At 42.5% G+C, this 21,142-nt stretch overlaps 1 protein-coding gene across 2 annotated transcripts in view; it reads left to right on the top strand.

Moving 5' to 3' along the window:
• Positions 1 to 18,998, top strand: part of LOC115479836 (receptor-type tyrosine-protein phosphatase S) — a 37,055-nt gene extending 18,057 nt beyond the window's left edge. Inside the window, exons 3-12 of one of the 2 annotated variants that reach the window (XM_030218075.1) lie at positions 3,331 to 3,506; positions 4,206 to 4,325; positions 5,609 to 5,763; positions 7,804 to 8,089; positions 9,235 to 9,413; positions 14,178 to 14,304; positions 14,942 to 15,067; positions 15,630 to 15,784; positions 16,203 to 16,338; positions 16,973 to 18,998. In XM_030218075.1, coding sequence (XP_030073935.1) covers positions 3,331 to 3,506; positions 4,206 to 4,325; positions 5,609 to 5,763; positions 7,804 to 8,089; positions 9,235 to 9,413; positions 14,178 to 14,304; positions 14,942 to 15,067; positions 15,630 to 15,784; positions 16,203 to 16,338; positions 16,973 to 17,041 — 1,529 coding nt within the window. In that variant the 3' untranslated portion in view covers positions 17,042 to 18,998. Of the gene's footprint in view, positions 1 to 3,330; positions 3,507 to 4,205; positions 4,326 to 5,605; positions 5,764 to 7,803; positions 8,090 to 9,234; positions 9,414 to 14,177; positions 14,305 to 14,941; positions 15,068 to 15,629; positions 15,785 to 16,202; positions 16,339 to 16,972 lie in introns of both variants that reach the window. The other variant, XM_030218073.1, reaches the window with a different exon arrangement.
• The last annotated feature ends 2,144 nt before the right edge of the window (positions 18,999 to 21,142 follow it).

The following is a 21,142-nucleotide window of genomic DNA, read 5'->3' as shown; positions in this document are numbered from 1 at the left end:
TTGAATGATTGTACAGTTCTCCTCCTGGCAGTGATCCTATGGTGTTTGATCAGATAGGACTAGCTTTCACGTGACTTACGTTGGTTTCTAAAATAGCAGCTCATCAGGTCTGTATGTTTCAGTTCATAGAGGCTTGCAGAAGATGCAATCAGTTGATGACATTGTACCTGACAAACTGAAACAGAAGATTCAGTCGCAAATAGCTGAGATAGAGTTCAGGAAGCATCTAATCAGATCTAGTTATAAATATTTGATACATTGTCCAGATCTTCAGCCATAGCAGTTGCTGCACGGACACTGACGTGGCTGTATGCTTCAGGACTCCATCTGTTTGATGAAGAAAAATCAAAGAAACTGTAGACAGCATTAAAAATGTAAAGCATATTGTACATTCATAAAAGTGTGTATGTCAGTAAGAGCATGGGTTCTTCTATGCTAGCCATCTATAGGCATTCCTTAGGGTCTAGTTTGGGCAGTTGTAATATACATGCATATTTTATAAATAACAACAGGTGGTAAATTGTTCAAGAGAATTTGTGTGTTAGTTCTGGGTGCCTTTTTTGTAAATAAGCATAAGTTGGTTTATAAATTAGGCCCTTTTTGAACAGATTTTAGGCACCCTTCTATAGAATTACACCCCCTCCATGTTCCTCCCCTCTTCCCCCATGTGTCTGCCTTATGAGCTTTCACAGCAGCCACAAAGGAAGAGCAGTCAAGCTCTCACAGAAACCAATGCTCTCTATATAGGAAGCAATACTCTTTTACAAAAGGCATTCTGCCTCAAGCAGCCATGCAAAGGGTTAAGCCACAAAAGGAACAAGCAAAAAAAAACCAAACAAACCACCAAAGGAAGCAATGGTCTTTTTGACTCACTATTGTGACCACAGTCACCATTTCCCAGCCACAATGATCTGCCTTCCCTATGAGAAGGTGATTAATATTTTTTCAAAAAGAAATGGAGTTCTGTTAGCACAGACACATGGATATTAATTATCATCAAGAAAGTTTATTGGCTTAGATTTTGCTCGCTGCCTCCTCTCCATCTAATTCCTTGGCAGGCCAAACATCCAATCTGGATCTTCTGCAACAGGACATTTAAGCAACTTGTTCCACCTGTGAAAGAGCCCAGGGGTTTTTATCCCCATGAGTTCCTTATCCTAAAGAAAACAAGAGAAAAGTTGCATTCAGATTCCTTTTGAAATAAACATTCAAGATGAAGTCTATCAACTATCCTTCAGTTTTCTTCTGCAAAGAGATTAGCTATGTTTGCTTGACCTCAAAGGTCTGGGCTTAGGACGTGGGAAAGTCCTGTGTGGTAAGACATACTAAGCCTACATTGCAGTACCTTGGGATTTTTACTTTTTTTTTTTTTTTGCAAGTCTCGTACTAATCTTTCCATTAGCATGGGACTTAAAAAAAATTAATGCAGGAGCACTTACTGCCTCCTATGGGGGGTGCTGTGGCCTCCTGTGTTAATTCAACATTAGCCAATTAGCATGTGATAATGCAAACACGCTAGCTGGTTAATGCTTCCATGCCCACTGTCGACCCATGACATGCCTTCTACAAAAATATTTTTTAGCATGTGGAAAAGAGGACGTTTACCACAAAATGTTTTAATGCGTTTTCAGGTAAGCATTTTCTCATGCATTAGGGCTTAACGCCCTTTGGTAAAAGGGGTCCCTAAATACCTTAACTGGCAGGAATCCACAAGCCCCACCAGCTGAAGACTTCCACAGCCTGCTGGTCCCCCTCAGAAACCCATAACAGTCAGTGGCAGCGTGTTGAGCTGCCGATGCCAGCACCCTAGGCATGCTCATTTTTTGCACAAGAACTGAGCATATGTGAGAATTGGGCATGCCCACAGTGTTGATGTCAGTGGTTTTGAGCACTTCCGCTGACTGCTGTGGTTTTCTGACGGGTTAGGTGGGCTGCAGATGTCTTCAGTTGGTGGGGCATGGGGATCCCTACCAGCTACACGAAGCTTAGCGGAGATTGGGTGGCAGCACCGGTGGTGGGAGGCAGGGCTAGTGGTTGGGAGGCAGGGCTAGTGCTGGGCAGACTTCTATGGTCTGTGTCCTGAAAATGGCAGATACAAATCAAGGTCATGTATACACATAAAGTAGCACATTTGAGTTTATCTTGTAGGGCAGACTGGATGGACCGAACAGGTCTTTCTCTGCTGTCATCTACTATGTTACTATGTTATGTTATGAATGTTGTGCCATTGCCTGGGTAGGCTCTGTAGAAGACTAATAGTGACTTGATGTGGCATGTGGAGTGTTTGATTTGTTGGCTGACCTGAGGGATTAAGTACAATTTCAAAGCAACTCACAGACATCCAAATGAAACATGAACAGAAGCAAAACGAATGGGAAGGGGGAAGAAGAAAAAAGAAACTGTAAAAAATTAAGAAAAATGGAGAGCAACTCAATTAAAAACAATGTTATAATATAATGGCAGGCTGCCTTCTCAGAGAAGTCTCAGTGGGACTCAACCAACTTCCTTTGGGTGTCAGACCAGCCAGGGACATAAACACAAACAGTACATAAAAGAAAAAAAATATCAGAAAATAGAAACAAATAATAAAATAAATATGTTGACATTAGTAATACATCACCTTTCTTTTTTTTTTTCTTTTTTTTTTTGCCCCCTTCCCAGTTTGTTTTGCTTTGTGGGTTTTCAAAAACATTTTTGGATGTGTTTTTTTTTTTTTTTTTAGTATTGACAGACATTTCGATGACCTGGCTTAAACTTGTCCTAACAGCGGTGGTAGCCTGCTGCTGTTTTTTAAGTTTATCCATTTAACTAGGACCACAGATAGCTGGCTTACCTTAAACAGTTAACTTATCCATTGAAGTTTAGAACTGCATATTCAGCTGTACTCAGATATTAAGTTATCAAAATACAAATTGCCACTGTAGTTTTACTTTTATCTTTTAAACATTAATTTACTTAATTTTCCATCCAAAGTAGCTTTGTTGTGATGATATAAGGGCTTGCTGAAACAAGTATGTCTTGTTTCCAAAAAATACAATAAGCTACTTACAGTATGTAGTTCATTCGGCAAAGCATTCCATAAAATCAGCCTGTTAACAGAAAGCATACACTCACATAAGACTGACAATCTTACTGTTTCATAGATAAAACGTACACTTTTTTCTGGCCTATGGCTCTTAGCAACCTTAAAGAATGAGATGTCTGCAACATAACTGTCATACATTTAGGTGTTTCTCCATTCAGTGACTTATAAATTATTACCAAGATCCGAAATTTTACTCTCCATTATTTTCAGACATGATTGGTCTCACTTCATATTGTATGTTGCAGGGATCGTCGGCAGTGATTACATCAATGCAAATTACGTTGATGGCTACCGGAAACAGAATGCGTACATTGCCACACAGGGAGCACTGCCAGAGACGTTTGGTGATTTCTGGAGAATGGTGTGGGAACAGCGCTCAGCTACCATTGTGATGATGACAAAACTGGAGGAGAAGTCACGAGTAAGAGAGCTTAGTGGGGGAGGGGAGGTCACTGCTGGAAAGAAGGTGAGCAATGCTTCCAACCAAGGTGTTTACTACTGCGTATCCCACAGATCATGCACTTATAACAGTCTTAATCATGATTTTGAGATCTGAGGGAAATAAATTTTAATTTGTAGGGAGGATATTCTCAAGGCCCAGCATCTGCGAGAGAGAAACCTATTGGAAGAGGTAGACAGGTACCAGAATGCCAAGTGTTTTTGCACCGGGAGGTCAATTCCTGTGCAGCTTAAAATGGGTAAATGGGCTGTCTGACTTCAATTTGGCTAAAACCCCATGCATTGTGAAAGTCTCGTGAAGAGGAGGCTTTCCTGAACGTGTGTTTGTTCACAGACTGCATTTCCAAATCAATGCATGTAGTTTTCCAGCAGAATACTACCCACAAAAAATCTAGGGAACATGAGTGCAAATATGTGCTATTTTTGCTTTGAAAAACTTGAGAGTAAAAAGTACAGTCAACTTTGTCCCAAATTAGACCGCCTTAAAATCTTTAAAATTGCGAGTAAATGATTTCTGATTTTCCCATTTCTCCTTCCAGAAAACCATTTATTTTAAAGCTGGCATTACTATACAGCAAGACGAAACAAAACAGTAACCACTTCTCTGCATGTTGTGCTGTTGGGATTTGGATATTGCTCACTGCTAGCCCTTCTTTTACAGATAAAGTGTGACCAGTACTGGCCTAGCCGTGGTACAGATACCTATGGGATGATTCAGGTCACTCTGTTGGACACTATTGAACTGGCCACATTCTGTGTGCGAACATTTTCACTTCACAAGGTGATATTTCTCATTAACTTTGAAAGACATGATTACAACCCTGCTTTTCCCCTGAGTATTTCAGTCCTCCTTCCCTCACCCTGTCTTTGTGCACTCTCATCTGATAAGTTCAGATACAGATGCTCAAAAGCAAATCGGGCACTGGAGACTATTAGCATCAGACTAGCGCCCGCACTTGCTCCTACGGGATGTTGAGAGCCAGCAAGAGTGTGAAATAACAAGCTTGCCGGCTCTGATTTCTAATTGCATGCAGGTGCATGCTAAACAGGGTCATCACTATTCCTCCCCAGTGCTTAATGGGCAGCACACCAAACAAGGGTGCTGCTCCTGCTGCTGCAAACACTACACCAGCTCGGAGCTGTTGTTAGGGTTTGCCAGGGCATTGGGAAGGAATGGGGAGACCCTGTTCAGCATGCATTTGCATGCTTCCAGGTCCCCAAACACAAAAGAGCCTGGAGGTCCGGTGGGACCCTTGCCAGGCCTCCCCCCACCCAGAAAGCTAGTCCTGGTGGTCTAGCATTGTTCCTCCAAGCCTTCTCATACCTTCAAACAGATTCCTAGGTTGAAACAGGAGAAAGAACTCCCTTATGTGGTAGTTAAGCCCCGGACAGGGCGCTCCCATTTCCAGGCAGCACCCACAGGAGGAGAGAGGGAGTGCTAGTCTCGCATCCTGTTTCAACCTAGGAACCTTTTTTGAAGGTATGAGGGTGCTTCGAGGTTGGAGGAACAACGCTAGACCACCAGGGCTAGCTTTCTGGGGGAGGGGGAGGCCTGGCAAGGGTCCCACTGTACCACCGGGGTTCAGTGTTTTTGCAGTGAGGAGCTTTATGTGTTTGGGGAGGTGAGGAGTCTGGAGGTCCACTGGACCTCTAGGTCCTAATGCTGGAGGGGATCTGGAGGACCACTGGAGCACCAGGGCTTTAGGTTTGACAGGTCCGGGCTTTTAGCCCAAACCTGTCAAACCTCTTCTGCGGGAGGATTGTGCCAGAGTTCATGCCCAGTTACAGTCCTCCGGCATGTTATTAGCGTTGAACATAAGGGCGTTCTTTCCCCATGCCGTTCCAATGGTAATTTTACGGCACTGTTTGGAACAGTGCAGGGAATTAAACATTAGGGCCTCATTATTTCTGATTTTATATACTTGAAGCCCCATGGGTGCCTATTCTTGTATTCACTGTGCTTTGTGTCTCTTCTCTTGTCATCTTCAGGACCATGCTTCCTCTTATGTAAACAATATTTGTAGTGTCATAATCCAAATATGCTTTTCTTCTCGCTTTCAGCAGAATGGCTCTAGTGAGAAAAGGGAAGTTCGGCAATTTCAGTTCACCGCTTGGCCAGACCATGGTGTCCCTGAGTACCCTACCCCTTTCCTGGCATTCCTGAGAAGAGTGAAAACATGCAATCCTCCTGACGCTGGTCCAATTGTAGTACACTGCAGGTACTGCGCTGGCAATCACGGGATCACTCTGCAGAGGACATATGAAAGAAGCACTCTCTGAGGCTCCTTATGAGCATCGTGCACTGCTAGGAGAACAAAGAACGCCCATTTAGCAAACTGGTTAAAATCCTTGATTTACATGTCAAACAAGTACAAACATCCTATATAATAATTTGCACCTCCGTCTGGCTGCCTGGGTTCGTAACATCTTTAACATCTGATGACGTCAGCCAGCCTCCAGCGTTCCATTCACTCTCAGTGACCCGCCCTCGCGTCAAAACGTAATGATGTCAGAAGAGGGCGGAACAGTGAGAGGGAAGGGAACGCTGAAGGCTGGCTGACGTAAGGAGATGTTACAAACGGAACGTTATGGAAGCCAGCCAGCCAGAGCTTTCAGGTACAAATCAGCAAGTTGACTCGCGCTTCCTCCACCCAAGCATTTTACATGTCCAGTAAACAATTGTTTTAGCTACCAGCTGGGACATGTAAAAGGTGGTCTGTGGGCCATTATGGAAGTAAGTTTCGGTTTCTGAAGTTGAACAAGCAAAGGGGAGGGGAAAATAATAGGTTTGTTTAACAGAACTGTTCCGATAATAGAGATACCAAGAGCAAAGCTTTGATGGTGTCAGCATGGTCCGTTCCTGCTGTCAGCTACTATATGAGGCTTGAAACCTTTGCTCCGAACACACACACACACACACTCACTTTCTCTCTCTCACACTGTCTCTCTCTCACACACTCTCTCTCTCTCACACACACACTCTCTCTCACACACACACGCTCGCACACAGTCTCTCTCTCTGTCTCACACATAATCGCCATTACATGATAACCTTGCTAGCGCCTGTTTAATTTGTTTGAGAAACGGGCCTTTTTTACTAGTCTGTACATATAATTCAAACAAGAGCTGCACATTGGGAAAACAGTAAATGATTGACCCCGATTTTTCAAGGTCTCTTCCCACAGAAACAGAATGGAAGATACTTTTTTGTGCATCAGACCTTAAGTGGTGAATTTAAGATTATCTGCTTGGTTAGAGCTAATGCTTTTACACATTTGCTTCCACTGATCCATGTGTTTTGGCCAAAGTGTCAGCTAGTGGATGAAAGCAGAGATGCTTGAAATGCAACCAACAAAGCTTTATGAAAGCAAAGACTGGCTGCTGTTTTTTTTACTCAAAATGGTCATTTACAGTAGTTTTACTTTGATGTGGTTGAATGAAGGAACAGGGCATCCAGATACTGATCATTAAGACCGGAGCCATTTTTGTAATAAGGAGCTGTCTATAGGGTCCATTGGAAGAGGGAGTCTGACAGAGGCCAGCTTTCAAAATTAAGTAGAAGGATGGACAACTTCCTAGCTAGCTACCTCACATAGGAACCTTTCATTTGGGCTGACTCCATGGTTGGCTTGGAATGTTACTGAAGCAGCATTAACAGCCCAGGGAGAAGCAGAGGGGAGGCATGGTCATTGTTAAGAGTGACACTTTGTGCTGGATTTAGAACTCATGATACAGGGTCTGGTAGGCTCCTCATCTCAGAATCATTTGCTGCACTGACCAGACTAGGAACAGTGGGAGAGTTGGGCCTATTTAATTGGGAGAAATATCCTTAGGTAGTTGTGAATGAGCACCACAATCCTAGCATTGGTCCAATTGAGCCGGAAGGAAAAAGGAGAAAAGAACTACCTGCATGAGACTGGAAATTTCACTCTGTCACCACTCTGAACCCTGTCCATGTTGTTGTATAGAACATCGGCTTCCCCGTCCCCTGGCAATGGTATATTTTTAATAGGAGTCCATTTCAGTCTCTTTAGAGGAGACTGGTGGTAACAATTCTTTTTAACATGTTTAATCATTTAAAAACAAACACATACTACAGGTTGAATAAGTTATGCAGACAATATTGTCAGAGCATTAAAAGTAAGGGATTTAGATTTAGCTCATGTTTTTTCATCTGTAGTTTTAGACACATTTCCTGCTCCTGGAGAGGGAGAATATGGTGATGCTGTACCCTCCTAACTTTTGATCTCTCCTTTCAGTGCAGGGGTAGGACGGACGGGTTGCTTTATTGTAATTGATGCAATGTTGGAGAGGATAAAGCACGAGAAGACAGTGGACATCTATGGACATGTTACGCTAATGAGATCACAGCGAAACTACATGGTCCAGACTGAAGATCAGTACAGCTTCATCCATGATGCCTTGTTAGAGGCTGTGGCTTGTGGTAACACTGAAGTCCCAGCCAGAAACCTGTACACCTACATTCAGAAACTGGCTCAGATTGAGGTGGGAGAACATGTTACAGGAATGGAGCTGGAGTTCAAGGTACAGTGCTGGGAAGAGGGAGAACTAGTTTCTATTGAAATGGATTTTTGCAGCCATCTATGTGGAATGCCCAGTACATTGTAACTGTAGTCTCGCAGACATCTTAAATGGTGTTTCTGAAGCTAGAGAGAACATCTAATACAAGCCTTTAGGAACCTGAGAGTGAACTGGATCATTGTTCCCAGTCCTCATGCAGGGAGCGGGGAGCAGGTTGCAGTAGCTCTTAAGGGATAGAGATGAGCCAGGCTTGTTGGTGCTGACAAAAATGATGATTGTCTCTTTTGAAAAGGAAAGAATTGGTTTATATGTTTCCGCATTAAAGAAGAAATTACATATCACAGTTCAAGGCTATTGCATTCGCTCCCCAGGGAAGCCCACCTGCTACCTCTTTTCTGAAAAGGCTCCCTCTGCTTTCTGAATTCCTGATTGAATGCCTTAGTTTGTATCTTTCCTTTATGTCTTAATTTTAACTTTTTATTACAAATTTACAGCTCTTTTTATGAGAGGGCTGAAGTCTGCAATTTTTAGCTTACCTAGCAGAGGGATGAAGAACCGTCTTGTAGCATAAAGCAATCCCAGTGACACAGCAGGGAAAAGAGCAGTAATGTGTGTCTAAATTCATGCAGATGCATCTGTACGTTGGTTGGTAGGCAGATTTTCAAACAGATGCTTGGGAATATGTATGAATTCAATGCAAAGTTTATGTTGATTAGAAGAGCAGTCTGTCCTCACTTCTCATATTATTTAGAAATTCATCTCGGTCTTTAGTATGTTGCAACCCAAATTTGAATTGTGCGCTATGCACAGTGGAGTTCTTGCTGTGAGCTGTTAAGTCAGTTTGCTTTTGGTATTTGCATCTAATTGAAAGTGGCTGTTACAATTTTAAGCTTCTAATGCAGGTTTTTAGAAACCTTCCATTTGCTTCATAGACGAGAGACATTAAGGGCCCTATTTACTAAGGTGCGCTAGCGTTTTTAGTGTACACTAATTGTGTAGACACCCATAGGAATATTATAGGCATCCACACGGTTAGCATGTGCTAAAAACACTAACACGCCTCTAGCCTTTCTTAGTAAACAGGGCCCTAAGTTTTATCATTTCAGCACACTAAGATGATGGTAATATGGGCACATTATTTCTTACAGCGACTTGCCAACTCCAAAGCTCACACTTCAAGATTTATCAGCGCCAACCTTCCATGCAACAAATTCAAGAATCGCCTTGTTAATATCATGCCATATGAGACCACACGGGTTTGCCTTCAGCCAATCAGAGGAGTGGAGGGGTCAGATTATATCAACTCCAGCTTTATTGATGGATACAGGTACAGAACAGCTCACTTGACAATGAAGCCAGCACTAGATGAGCCAATTTTCAAAGTGGCTGCAGAGCCTATAAACCTTGCAGCTAAGAAAAGAGATTTCAAAGGAAAACATTCCATAAAAATTCCCTTTTTAAAATCCCATGATGGATGGTGATGCAGGGAGTCTTTAAACTGTGCACCTACAGGTGCAAAGTACATGGAGTAAAGTAGGGCAAATGTGGGGAATTAAAAATGAAATTCTTTGTGCATACTTCCTTGGACCTGCCCTAACCTCATCCCTGCATAGGGGTGGGGCAATTTCCAAAGGGATTTTCCTGTGGGTAAGCACTCACTTATCCATGGATATTTAATGACCAATAAGGATAGAGCTCTGGATAGAATCAGGTATGTGAAATAACACCACTCAGTTCATTATAAAACAGAGTTATATTATGTTATATGTGATGTATTCTGACCTTGAGTCTTTCAGAATGAGCAAGTTATAGTAAGAGAAGAGTTGCCTGAACTCTTCTAGGCGGTTTTTATATACCGCCTAGACCTAAGCGGTTTACAATTTTTCTTTGTCAGGTACTGGTACTATCCCTGGTGGCCTCACAATCTAGTATTATATTGTACCTGGGGCAATGGAGGTGACTTGCCCAGGGTCACATGGACCTGCAGAGGGAATTGAACCTGGTTAATCTAACCCCTCTGAATAAGTAGCTCAGACAAAAATGATATATTTTGATTTATGTGTAATCTTATTAATGTAACAGACAATACAAAATAGTTCCACTTAAGAAATACCAACCAGCATATCCTTTTCCATACACTCATAAAGAATACCACTAAACCCCCTTGTACAGATATGATCTCACTACAGATGAGAACAAATAGTAAAGTGGAATCCAATGGACGCCATGCTACATTAGTATACCAGATATAACCCCCCCTTCCCCCTCCCGTACCCCTCCATCCCCCACCCTTCCCACCTCTCTCTAACTATCAGCTATAGGAAGTAGTACCAGTCATGAAAGACATACAAGAAGACAGACTTCATGGTTCTCATAACAGATTAGAACATTTAAACCGAGACGGGACCTGAATATATTTTAATGTATTCAACAATAAGTATCCTTGTATGAAGAAATTTGTGAACGTTTTGTTCACTAACTAATGACACTTCCTAGCATAGGAGCAAATTTTTTTCAAAATGATTGGGGGTGTTGAAATTCCCCCCTCCCCTCCCTCTCCTCCGAGTTCCAGGCTCGCCCTCCTTCCCTTTCGAGCTCCAGGTCCGCCCTCCCTCCCTCTCTTCCGAGTTCGAGGCCCGCCCTCCCTCCCTCCCTCCCTCCCTCCCTCTCCTCCAAGTTCCAGGCCCTCCCTCCATCTCCTCCGAGTTCCAGGCCCTCCCTCCCTCCAAGTTCCAGGCCCCTCTTCCCTCCCTCCCTCCCTCCCTCTGAGTTCCAGTCCCAACCCCAGCCCAACCTCCCACAACAGTCCTCTGCCGGTCCGCCCTCACCTTCCTGCATGCCACCCAGAATTTTAAAAGTCATCTTATCTCAGGGTCCCGGTGGCAGCAGTGAAAGGCGAGCAGGCTCGGCGCTTCAGCCTTCCCGTCTCTCGTCTCAAGGGAAGGCTGAAGCGCCGAGCCTGCTCGCCTTTCACTACTGCCACCAGGACCCCAAGGTAAAATGACTTTTAAAATTCTGGGCGGCACGCAGGAAGGCGAGGGCAGACCGGCGGAGGACTGTTGAGGGAGAAGAGGGTGGGCACCGGGCAGGTCGGGCTGGCGAAGGGAACTTCCAGTTCTGACTTCAAGCGGGTGAAAATATTGGGGGTGCTCGAGCACCCACAGAGTTGGCGCCTATGCTTCCTAGAGCAGCAGTAATTTAAAATAAAAGCTTCCTGTTAACTGTTGATCAGTCTCTTGCATTGCCTTTAAGGAATTTTGGCTCATTCTTCCATACAGAACTGTTTTAACTTTGTAACATTTGCGGGCTTACTTGCATAAACACTTCACTTCAGGTCTTGCAACAACTTTTCAATAGGGTTTAGGTTGGAACTTTAACAAACAACCTACAACATGGAATCTCCTCTTCTACGTCTATTTTGTACTAGATTTTCATCAATTTCTAGGTCATCTTGCTGCATGATCCAGTTTTGGCTCGCCTTCAGCTCACAGTCGGATGGGCTGACATTCTCCTCTAGAATGCTCTGATTTAAAGCAAAATTCATGGTTCAGTCAGTGATGGCCAGCTATCCAGGTGCTGATACAGCAAAGCAGCCCCGCACTGTAACTCTGTCACCAAACTCAAGAAGCAGGACGTGATTCTTACTTTCAAGACAGTGCTTTCAGCTTTTGATTCAGAAGTCTTATGGATCACCCAGATGCTCTTTGCTCTCTTTAAAAAAAAAAAATTGCTGTTCACCCAAAGGTCATCATTGTTCTCTTATCTATTTCTACAATGTACATCATTCCCATTAAGTTTTTTTGTTTTGATGGTTGATGCATGAACCCTCACATCAGCCGTATCAAAAGAAACTTCCAGATGTTTAGATGTTAGTCTAAGGTTCTTTGTAACTTTGTGAATGGTCTTCCAGTTTGCTTTTGGGGTGATCTTGGCAGGTTGAGAGCTCCTGAGTGTACTTATTGTAGTCTTCTACTTTTTACATTTTCAGACTTTTTCTGACAGTGGATGGACAGAGCAAGCCCCAAATGTTTAGAAATGGTATTGTAACTCTATCCAGATACAGTGGGGGAAATAAGTATTTGATCCCTTGCTGATTTTGTAAGTTTGCCCACTGACAAAGACATGAGCAGCCCATAATTGAAGGGTAGGTTATTGGTAACAGTGAGAGATAGCACATCACAAATTAAATCCGGAAAATCACATTGTGGAAAGTATATGAATTTATTTGCATTCTGCAGAGGGAAATAAGTATTTGATCCCCCACCAACCAGTAAGAGATCTGGCCCCTACAGACCAGGTAGATGCTCCAAATCAACTCGTTACCTGCATGACAGACAGCTGTCGGCAATGGTCACCTGTATGAAAGACACCTGTCCACAGACTCAGTGAATCAGTCAGACTCTAACCTCTACAAAATGGCCAAGAGCAAGGAGCTGTCTAAGGATGTCAGGGACAAGATCATACACCTGCACAAGGCTGGAATGGGCTACAAAACCATCAGTAAGACGCTGGGCGAGAAGGAGACAACTGTTGGTGCCATAGTAAGAAAATGGAAGAAGTACAAAATGACTGTCAATCGACAAAGATCTGGGGCTCCACGCAAAATCTCACCTCGTGGGGTATCCTTGATCATGAGGAAGGTTAGAAATCAGCCTACAACTACAAGGGGGGAACTTGTCAATGATCTCAAGGCAGCTGGGACCACTGTCACCACGAAAACATTGGTAACACATTACGACATAACGGATTGCAATCCTGCAGTGCCCGCAAGGTCCCCCTGCTCCGGAAGGCACATGTGACGGCCCGTCTGAAGTTTGCCAGTGAACACCTGGATGATGCCGAGAGTGATTGGGAGAAGGTGCTGTGGTCAGATGGGACAAAAATTGAGCTCTTTGGCATGAACTCAACTCGCCGTGTTTGGAGGAAGAGAAATGCTGCCTATGACCCAAAGAACACCGTCCCCACTGTCAAGCATGGAGGTGGAAATGTTATGTTTGGGGGTGTTTCTCTGCTAAGGGCACAGGACTACTTCACCGCATCAATGGTAGAATGGATGGGGCCATGTACCGTACAATTCTGAGTGACAACCTCCTTCCCTCCGCCAGGGCCTTAAAAATGGGTCGTGGCTGGGTCTTCCAGCACGACAATGACCCAAAACATACAGCCAAGGCAACAAAGGAGTGGCTCAGGAAGAAGCACATTAGGGTCATGGAGTGGCCTAGCCAGTCACCAGACCTTAATCCCATTGAAAACTTATGGAGGGAGCTGAAGCTGCGAGTTGCCAAGCGACAGCCCAGAACTCTTAATGATTTAGAGATGATCTGCAAAGAGGAGTGGACCAAAATTCCTCCTGACATGTGTGCAAACCTCATCATCAACTACAGAAGACGTCTGACCGCTGTGCTTGCCAACAAGGGTTTTGCCACCAAGTATTAGGTCTTGTTTGCCAGAGGGATTAAATACTTATTTCCCTCTGCAGAATGCAAATAAATTCATATACTTTCCACAATGTGATTTTCAGGATTTAATTTGTGATGTGCTATCTCTCACTGTTACCAATAACCTACCCTTCAATTATGGGCTGCTCATGTCTTTGTCAGTGGGCAAACTTACAAAATCAGCAAGGGATCAAATACTTATTTCCCCCACTGTAGATGAGCATCAACTTATAGGTCATCTGGTTGTGGCATTTATGAGTTCCACTGACTTATTTATTTGGAAGACCAAATGCTGATCCTTTTGGATCTTTACATAAGACATAATGTCCAACCTCAATCATGCAGATTTCCACCCCAATTATTTAAGCATCTGACCCTAATTAGCCAATTAATTGTGCCATGTAAACTAGGGGGTTCATTTTCTATTTCACATACACTGATTCTGAATTAGTCTTGTTTCAGCGAATATAGAATTATTTAATTTTATTGCATAAGAAAAGACAGATTATCCTGGTAAAAACTTGTTATTCGCATTATTAAAGGTAGAGTCCTTTTACTTCTCTCCAAAATCCTAAACTGAGTAAGTGAAGAGTTTTTGTTTGATTTTTCCCTTCTCCTCCTAATTTTGTACTCTGGTGTCTTGACTGTTTCAGACAGCAAAAAGCCTACATTGCAACGCAAGGACCGTTATCAGAAACTACTGAAGATTTCTGGCGAATGTTGTGGGAGAACAACTCCACCATTGTTGTGATGCTAACAAAGTTGCGGGAAATGGGCCGGGTAAGTTTTGGCTTTGTGATGCTGCTTGCAATGTTCTTGGAAAGGGCTTGAAAAATCATCATTTTCGGGCTATAAATTGATCAGTACAAATTCGGGTCATAAGCAGATAGACAACACTGATATAAATAGTCTGAGGGAGGACAGGTTAGTCTCACCATTATAAATAAGTGCATAAGTAATTCCACACTGGGAAAAGATCAAGGGTCCATCGAGCCCAGCATCCTGTCCACGACAGCGGCCAATCCAGGCCAAGGGCACCTGGCAAGCTTCCCAAACGTACAAACATTCTATACATGTTATTCCTGGAATTGTGGATTTTTCCCAAGTCCATTAGTAGTGGTTTATGGACTTGTCCTTTAGGAAACTGTCTAACCCCTTTTTAAACTCTGTTATGCTAACCGCCTTCACCACGTTCTCCGGCAACAAATTCCAGAGTTTAATTATGTGTTGGGTGAAGAAAATATTTCTCTGATTTGTTTTAAATTTACTTCACTGTAAAAGCCTATGAAAGCAAGCTCACCAATATGTAGGGCGTCAAGAGGTAAAGACCATATGGTTCATTCCAGAGTGAGCAAAATAGTTTCTCCATTTTGTTAAATATTTCATCACAAATAACATTTTTGTATCCCCTTGGCAGGAAAAGTGTCACCAGTATTGGCCTGCTGAAAGATCTGCACGGTACCAATACTTTGTAGTGGATCCTATGGCTGAGTATAACATGCCCCAGTACATCCTTCGAGAATTCAAGGTCACTGATGCTAGAGTACGTATACCCTTTACTATATTATCATGGGTGCAGCTGGAGACACTGATGTGGTGGACACGGTGAAGACCCACCCAAATATAAATAAAATTGCCTTGCTGCTGGATGCTAATCTGTTTTGGAGGAGATTCTGAAATAAACATTCAAGCAACTTATCTGACAGTTTGCTACATTCTTAAAGAGGGGCAGGGGGTGGGAGGAGGAGACTTGTCTGTAGTGGCTTGAGAGTATCTCTGCCCAAACTTTCTCATTCTCTGTAGGAGATGCACTAAAAGCTTTTCCAAATCATTGTTTACAAAGCCTCCAGCCTAAAGAAGCCATTAGCGGTAGCATACCACAGTGTCTGTGCTGCAAATATCCAGCCATTCTACCTTCTGTGTGTTCAGCTCATGCTGTGTAGTGTCTGTACAGCACTGGAAGGCACAGACTCCGCAGGGATCTTCATAAGACAGTAAAACTAGATACTGCAAAGGACTTTGGGACAAAATTTAAGATGGCAATTTGCATCCATTGCCATTCCTGCATAGTTTTTAATGCTGACTTTTTCTTTTATTAACCTCAGGATGGTCAGTCAAGAACTGTTCGTCAATTTCAATTCACCGATTGGCCAGAACAAGGTGTGCCAAAATCAGGCGAAGGTTTCATTGATTTTATTGGACAGGTGCACAAGACAAAAGAGCAGTTTGGTCAGGATGGGCCAATCTCTGTTCACTGCAGGTAAGTCAGTCACAAGTTCATTTAACCCAAATAAAAACATCAGTTAATTCACAATAGGAAAAAAAAAACAGATTTCAGATACTAGAAAGTTCTTTGTGACCAACATCAAACAGGTCGTGTTTGGGACTGAAACAGCTCACCTTATTCTGAAATGGAGAATCACTGGCTGAAGGATTTCAGGTCTGAGGCTTCAGCAGGGGCTTTCATAATTAGGTTTTGTCTCTTTCCATCCTAATTTATCCTGTAGTGAAGCATAGGCTAACAGATCTATGAACTGTCCCTCCACTGTATATGTGCCCTCAGGCCTTAGATCCGGTGACAAGCACAGCCCACTACTTGTATTGACCTTGGGCTTCATATTTGAGGTATATTGATTCTTAAGAGTTTGAAAATATTTTCATACCCTTCCTTCCTCCAGTGCTGGAGTAGGCAGGACCGGAGTGTTTATCACATTGAGTATCGTCTTGGAGAGGATGCGTTATGAGGGCGTTGTAGATATTTTTCAGACAGTGAAGATGCTACGAACACAGCGACCAGCAATGGTGCAGACAGAGGTAAGAATTCATCCACATTTATAGCATTGTTCTACAGTGCTCTTTAATAAACATTCAGAGTGGAGAAGGCTTAACAACCTATGTGGAAACTGAAATGACTAATGCAGTACAAGGGCAAGAGAGAAAAGATGACTTTTCAGCTGAGGTTAGAGTTAATGAGTAGGTTGATTCTTAGACTAGTGATTCTCAACCCATTCCTTGGAGCACACCCCAGCTAGTCAGGTTTTCGGGATATCCACAATGAAGATGCATGAGGGAGATAGATATACATACAAAAGAGAGAATGCATGCAAATCAGTGTAAATCTGTCTCGTACGTCATTGGGGGCATGGGCGTAGCCAGACCTCAATGGGAGGGGGGGCATATTTTGGCCCACCTCCCCGCTGCCACTTCCCCCCCCCCCCCCCCCCCCTCCTGACTTAAAACAGGACAGGTACCAGGCAATGTGAGACCAGTGTGGGACAAACGCTATAGCTGGCGGGGGTTGAGGGCCCCCACCAGCCAAATCCGTAGCTACACCACTGATTGGGGGTATCCTGAAAACCTGACTGACTGGAGAGTGTGCTTTAGAAAACCTCCTAGCAGTAGCACAGCTGTTGCCTGAGCACTGACTCTTCTCTCTTTTCTGCTTCAGGATGAATATCAGTTCTGCTACCAGGCAGCTCTGGAGTACTTGGGGAGTTTTGATCACTATGCAACATAAAAAGCCATCATTTTGCAGACTCAACCAACTACTTAAGTCCTGAAAGGCCTCTTCTTACCCTCAAGGAGTGCTTGAACATAAAACTGAAAAAAAGGAAGCCCCTTTTCATGTGGGAACTACGGTGAAAGTGGAGAAATAGGGAAGGATTTTTTTTAATTTAATTTTATTTTTTAAGGAATGCCTCTTGCAGGAACTCCCATGTTGTAACCTAGAAAGCGGAAAGGCGGCTTGGAATATCACTGGATTATTTCGGGTGGTGGACCTCTTCTGTTATCTCAAATGGTGTTCTCTACTGGAGACTTTGTGAACATCATAACATGGATCCAAAAGCCGAACCGAATGCTTGTAATTTTATTAGAGGGAGCTGAGTGACCAGAAAAGGGAAACTGACTTTGGGTTACATCATTAGAGTTCAGTTTATTTACTAATATAGTTTTGGCAGGTCTTTAAAGTAAGTCACTTGCAAAGTAGATGGGGCTTATAAGAGTCTAAAAGTAAGCTAGGAATACACTGTGCCAGAGTCGCGAGAAACTCTTAAGCTTTTGGCTTCTGGACAAGTGATAAAATTGGCAATTGATCTCCTTTGTCCTGATGCCTATTTCATTCAGAATGTGTCACCACTCCCTTATTAAATGCTCTAAACATTCCTTATTTCTTTTGATTCCAAAAATCAATCATCATCAAGGTATTATAAGACACTGGTGCCACCAGTAGCATTGGCATGGTGCATAGGGAGCTCCATTCAGGCCACTGGATTTTAAACATACACTTCTATTCACCCGGCATGTGTTTCTGCTTTTCTTCCTATTCTGCTCGGAAGCTGTTTCCTATAGCATAAAAGAGGCTTTGGGAGACTTCTTTGAAATTCCTTCAACACTTAGATGCAACATCTTTTTTAACTGCTCGACAAAACAGAACCAGCTATGTTTTGGCAGCAGAATTTCCTACCTGGTGAGGAAAAGATTGCTCCTGAAGTCAACCCCTGCCAGAAAAAGAATCTTCCAATATATTGCTCTTTCCCCTCACAGCTAGCAAAAATCCAGCGAGGGGAAGAAGAGGAGTCAGAAAAATCACCTGTCCAGGAAGCTGCTTAAAAATATGTCCCCTAGCTGTACAAGAATTTAAAATGGTGGAGGCGCAATGCAAGCTCCGAGTGACTTTCTTTAAATCTTCCATGTAACTGAAACATAAATGACATTTCCCTTTTTTTTAAATAGTGTATTTTTCCTTTTTTTAAATGAAAGAATATCAGTCAATGAAATTAAGAAAAAAAACTTGCTTATTTGTTCATATTATGTTCAAAGACAGTCTATTTTTTCACTGTAGAAATGTTATGTGTAATGGCTGTTATATATATATTATATATATATAATATACATAAGATGCAGTGCAAATTGCTACTTCTACATATTGCTTTTCTACCATTTAAAGGGTTTAAATTCACTCATGTATGAACAAAAGTCTTTTGTAATAAAACAAAAAAAAAATACCTAACATATCCAAGCTTATCTTCATGAGGGTGTGAGGATTTACAGGTTAATCCATGCAAGGCTTCGGTGCCAACTCATGCCACCCCCAAGTGGAACCATGTTGCCTCAGCAATGCCAACGGAAGTAAACAGAAAATGAGGGTAGGTTTCAGAAAAGCAGCTACCCTGAAGCCCCTACAGCGCAGAGAAACCTAAATACTAAATAACTTTCTGCTACTGCAGTGGCGATTAGGACAGGACCCACACTGCATAGCTGTATGCTTAAAGCTATTCATACATTATCAAAACATCTCTAATGTTTTGGGGGGGTTTTTAATTTACCATAGTTTGAAATATGTTAGTTTTAATGGCCCCCATAAGGGAGAATGATACGGCCTAATTTTCACATATTAGTTTCCATTAGTTTGGGACATCTGCACTTTCCTGATGGTGCTATAAACAAATCCCGTCCACTTGGCATCTTGAATACAGCTCAAGTATGAAAAAGAAAACCTTTACCATTAGCAAAAAGCCAGTATCTGGAATGTGGCATCAGCTGATGAGCAGAGGGAAAAAATGAGACACCGTCCGTCACCTTTTGTTCTCTTATGGTGACTGCCATTAAGCAGTGCCTGAGGAACACAGGATTAAAAGGCGATTTTGAGGCTGTCCGAGCATGCGGCAACAACGGTCCTATATAACTGCTGATGGAAGTCAAGGTACCACGAGGAGGATGGGATTAATAATGGAAGAAATAAACTCTACCAGAGATCTAACTTGCTTTCTAAGGGCAGTGAGAAGGGCTCTAATGTGGCTGCATCACCTTGGTATGGTGGGACTAAAAGTAATCCACTCTTTGGTCCCTCTGAAAACCCCGTTTTCATATTTACAAATCAAACAGCAACAAAAAAAAGGCAACTTTAAGGTTTCATGACCCAGTGTGTGAACGTTAACCACCTTCCCACCCTGATTTGTATGTATGCAGAGAGCAAAGTCAAAATGGTTTTCTTCTTTGTATGGGAGAACAAGTGCTGTCACTTTCAAACTGTTATTTCAAAACAGAAAAGTAAGTGGCCTTCACGCCACTGTGGATGTAGATATGTCAACTTTGTATTAAAGGGAGATTGAAAGGAAGGCCTGGCACTGTCTGTCTTATTGTTAAATGGAGAAGACTGCTTATCATACAAAATCTTTAGCATTATCTCTATTTCCTTTCCACCGGTGAAACAAGTCTGATGTTTTTTGACATCTGTTGCTTATCCAAGATTGTAAGAGAAGCTGTTACAGCTACTTCCAAAGTAGCAACGCAGAACAAACAAATGAGACTTTATTGTTGTTTAAAGGCAACAAAATTGCATACCCTTTTACTTACTACTACTACTATTAAACATTTCTATAGCGCTACTAGACTTACGCAGCGCTGTACAAATTAACATGAAAAGACAGTCCCTGCTCAACAGAGCTTACTTAAAGATAAATATAAAAACAGAATACATTCAGAACAAAAAAAGGAAGACCTAGAAGTGACTAAGAGCATGCCAAGGGAACCCCAAACCAGCCATGTTAGGAAATTTAGTGGTATCAGCTTTGTAATACTTTTGGCCCATCAGTGCAGCAAAGTGCCATCTCCATCCCCATCCCCCCAACCATTTCAAGTCTACAACTCTCATTCATTACTAAACTTGCTGGATTTACTTCCAGGAAGCCATAAAGGTCAATACAGAGTAGAGCCAAGACAATGCCACTAAAGGGCAGAACAGTTCAAACATGCAGAAACAAAGCTTCACCCCCAAGTCCTCTATTTTGAAGCGAATGGAGCCCACAGAAATTCAAATCCTTTTCTTTTGCAGCATATGCAATACGTAAGGGTAAAAGATCACATAAGCTTCCTGGGTAAGAGCAATAACCAGATGATATTGCCACACAACAGGGAATTAACCTTCACAGATCATGAGAAAACATTTTTTCAAGGCCATTTAATTGACGCCCATAAAAATCTCTAATGACAACGTTGAGGTCATTTCCATGAGAAAAGGTTAAATTCCTTTTATTTTTTTTTGGGTGTAGTACACATGAAAGGCCAAAATGTTCTCACTGAAAATGAGCTAAATACAGAAAATGCTTCTCTTCCGGAAAGGGAACATGTAAATGATTTGGATGGGCTGCGAAGGCAAATGCTAGGATAAGACTACAATGTGGAAAATGCAGAACAGAAGTAGTAATTAAAATCAGTTATTGTTGCTACCATTAAGACATGTTATTTTACAGTTAACCTGTTATTAGTAACTACATCTCATTGCATAAAATGGGACCTGTGGTAAAATAATACATCTTAATGATAACTACGCCCCTGAGTGTCTAAAATATAAACAGGTCAAAACGCTCACATAAACATTTATGTGCTGACATTTAGGAGCCCTTTTACCAAACAGCAGTAAAAGGTGGCCTGCAGTGGTGTCGGCAGATGGGATTACTACGCCCCAAGGCCACCTTTTACCACTGCCAGTAAAAGTGGCTTTTTCTTAAGGAGGCAGTAAATGGCCGTGTGGTAATTTAAAAATTGCCGTGTGGCCATTTATTGCCGGAGCCGTTATTACCTCCTATTTAGGAGGGGGCAATATGGCTCCAGCAGC

Source organism: Microcaecilia unicolor, chromosome 11 (genome assembly GCF_901765095.1).
Source record: "Microcaecilia unicolor chromosome 11, aMicUni1.1, whole genome shotgun sequence".
Lineage (NCBI taxonomy): Eukaryota > Metazoa > Chordata > Amphibia > Gymnophiona > Siphonopidae > Microcaecilia > Microcaecilia unicolor.
This window is presented reverse-complemented; position numbering and strand designations above follow the sequence as displayed.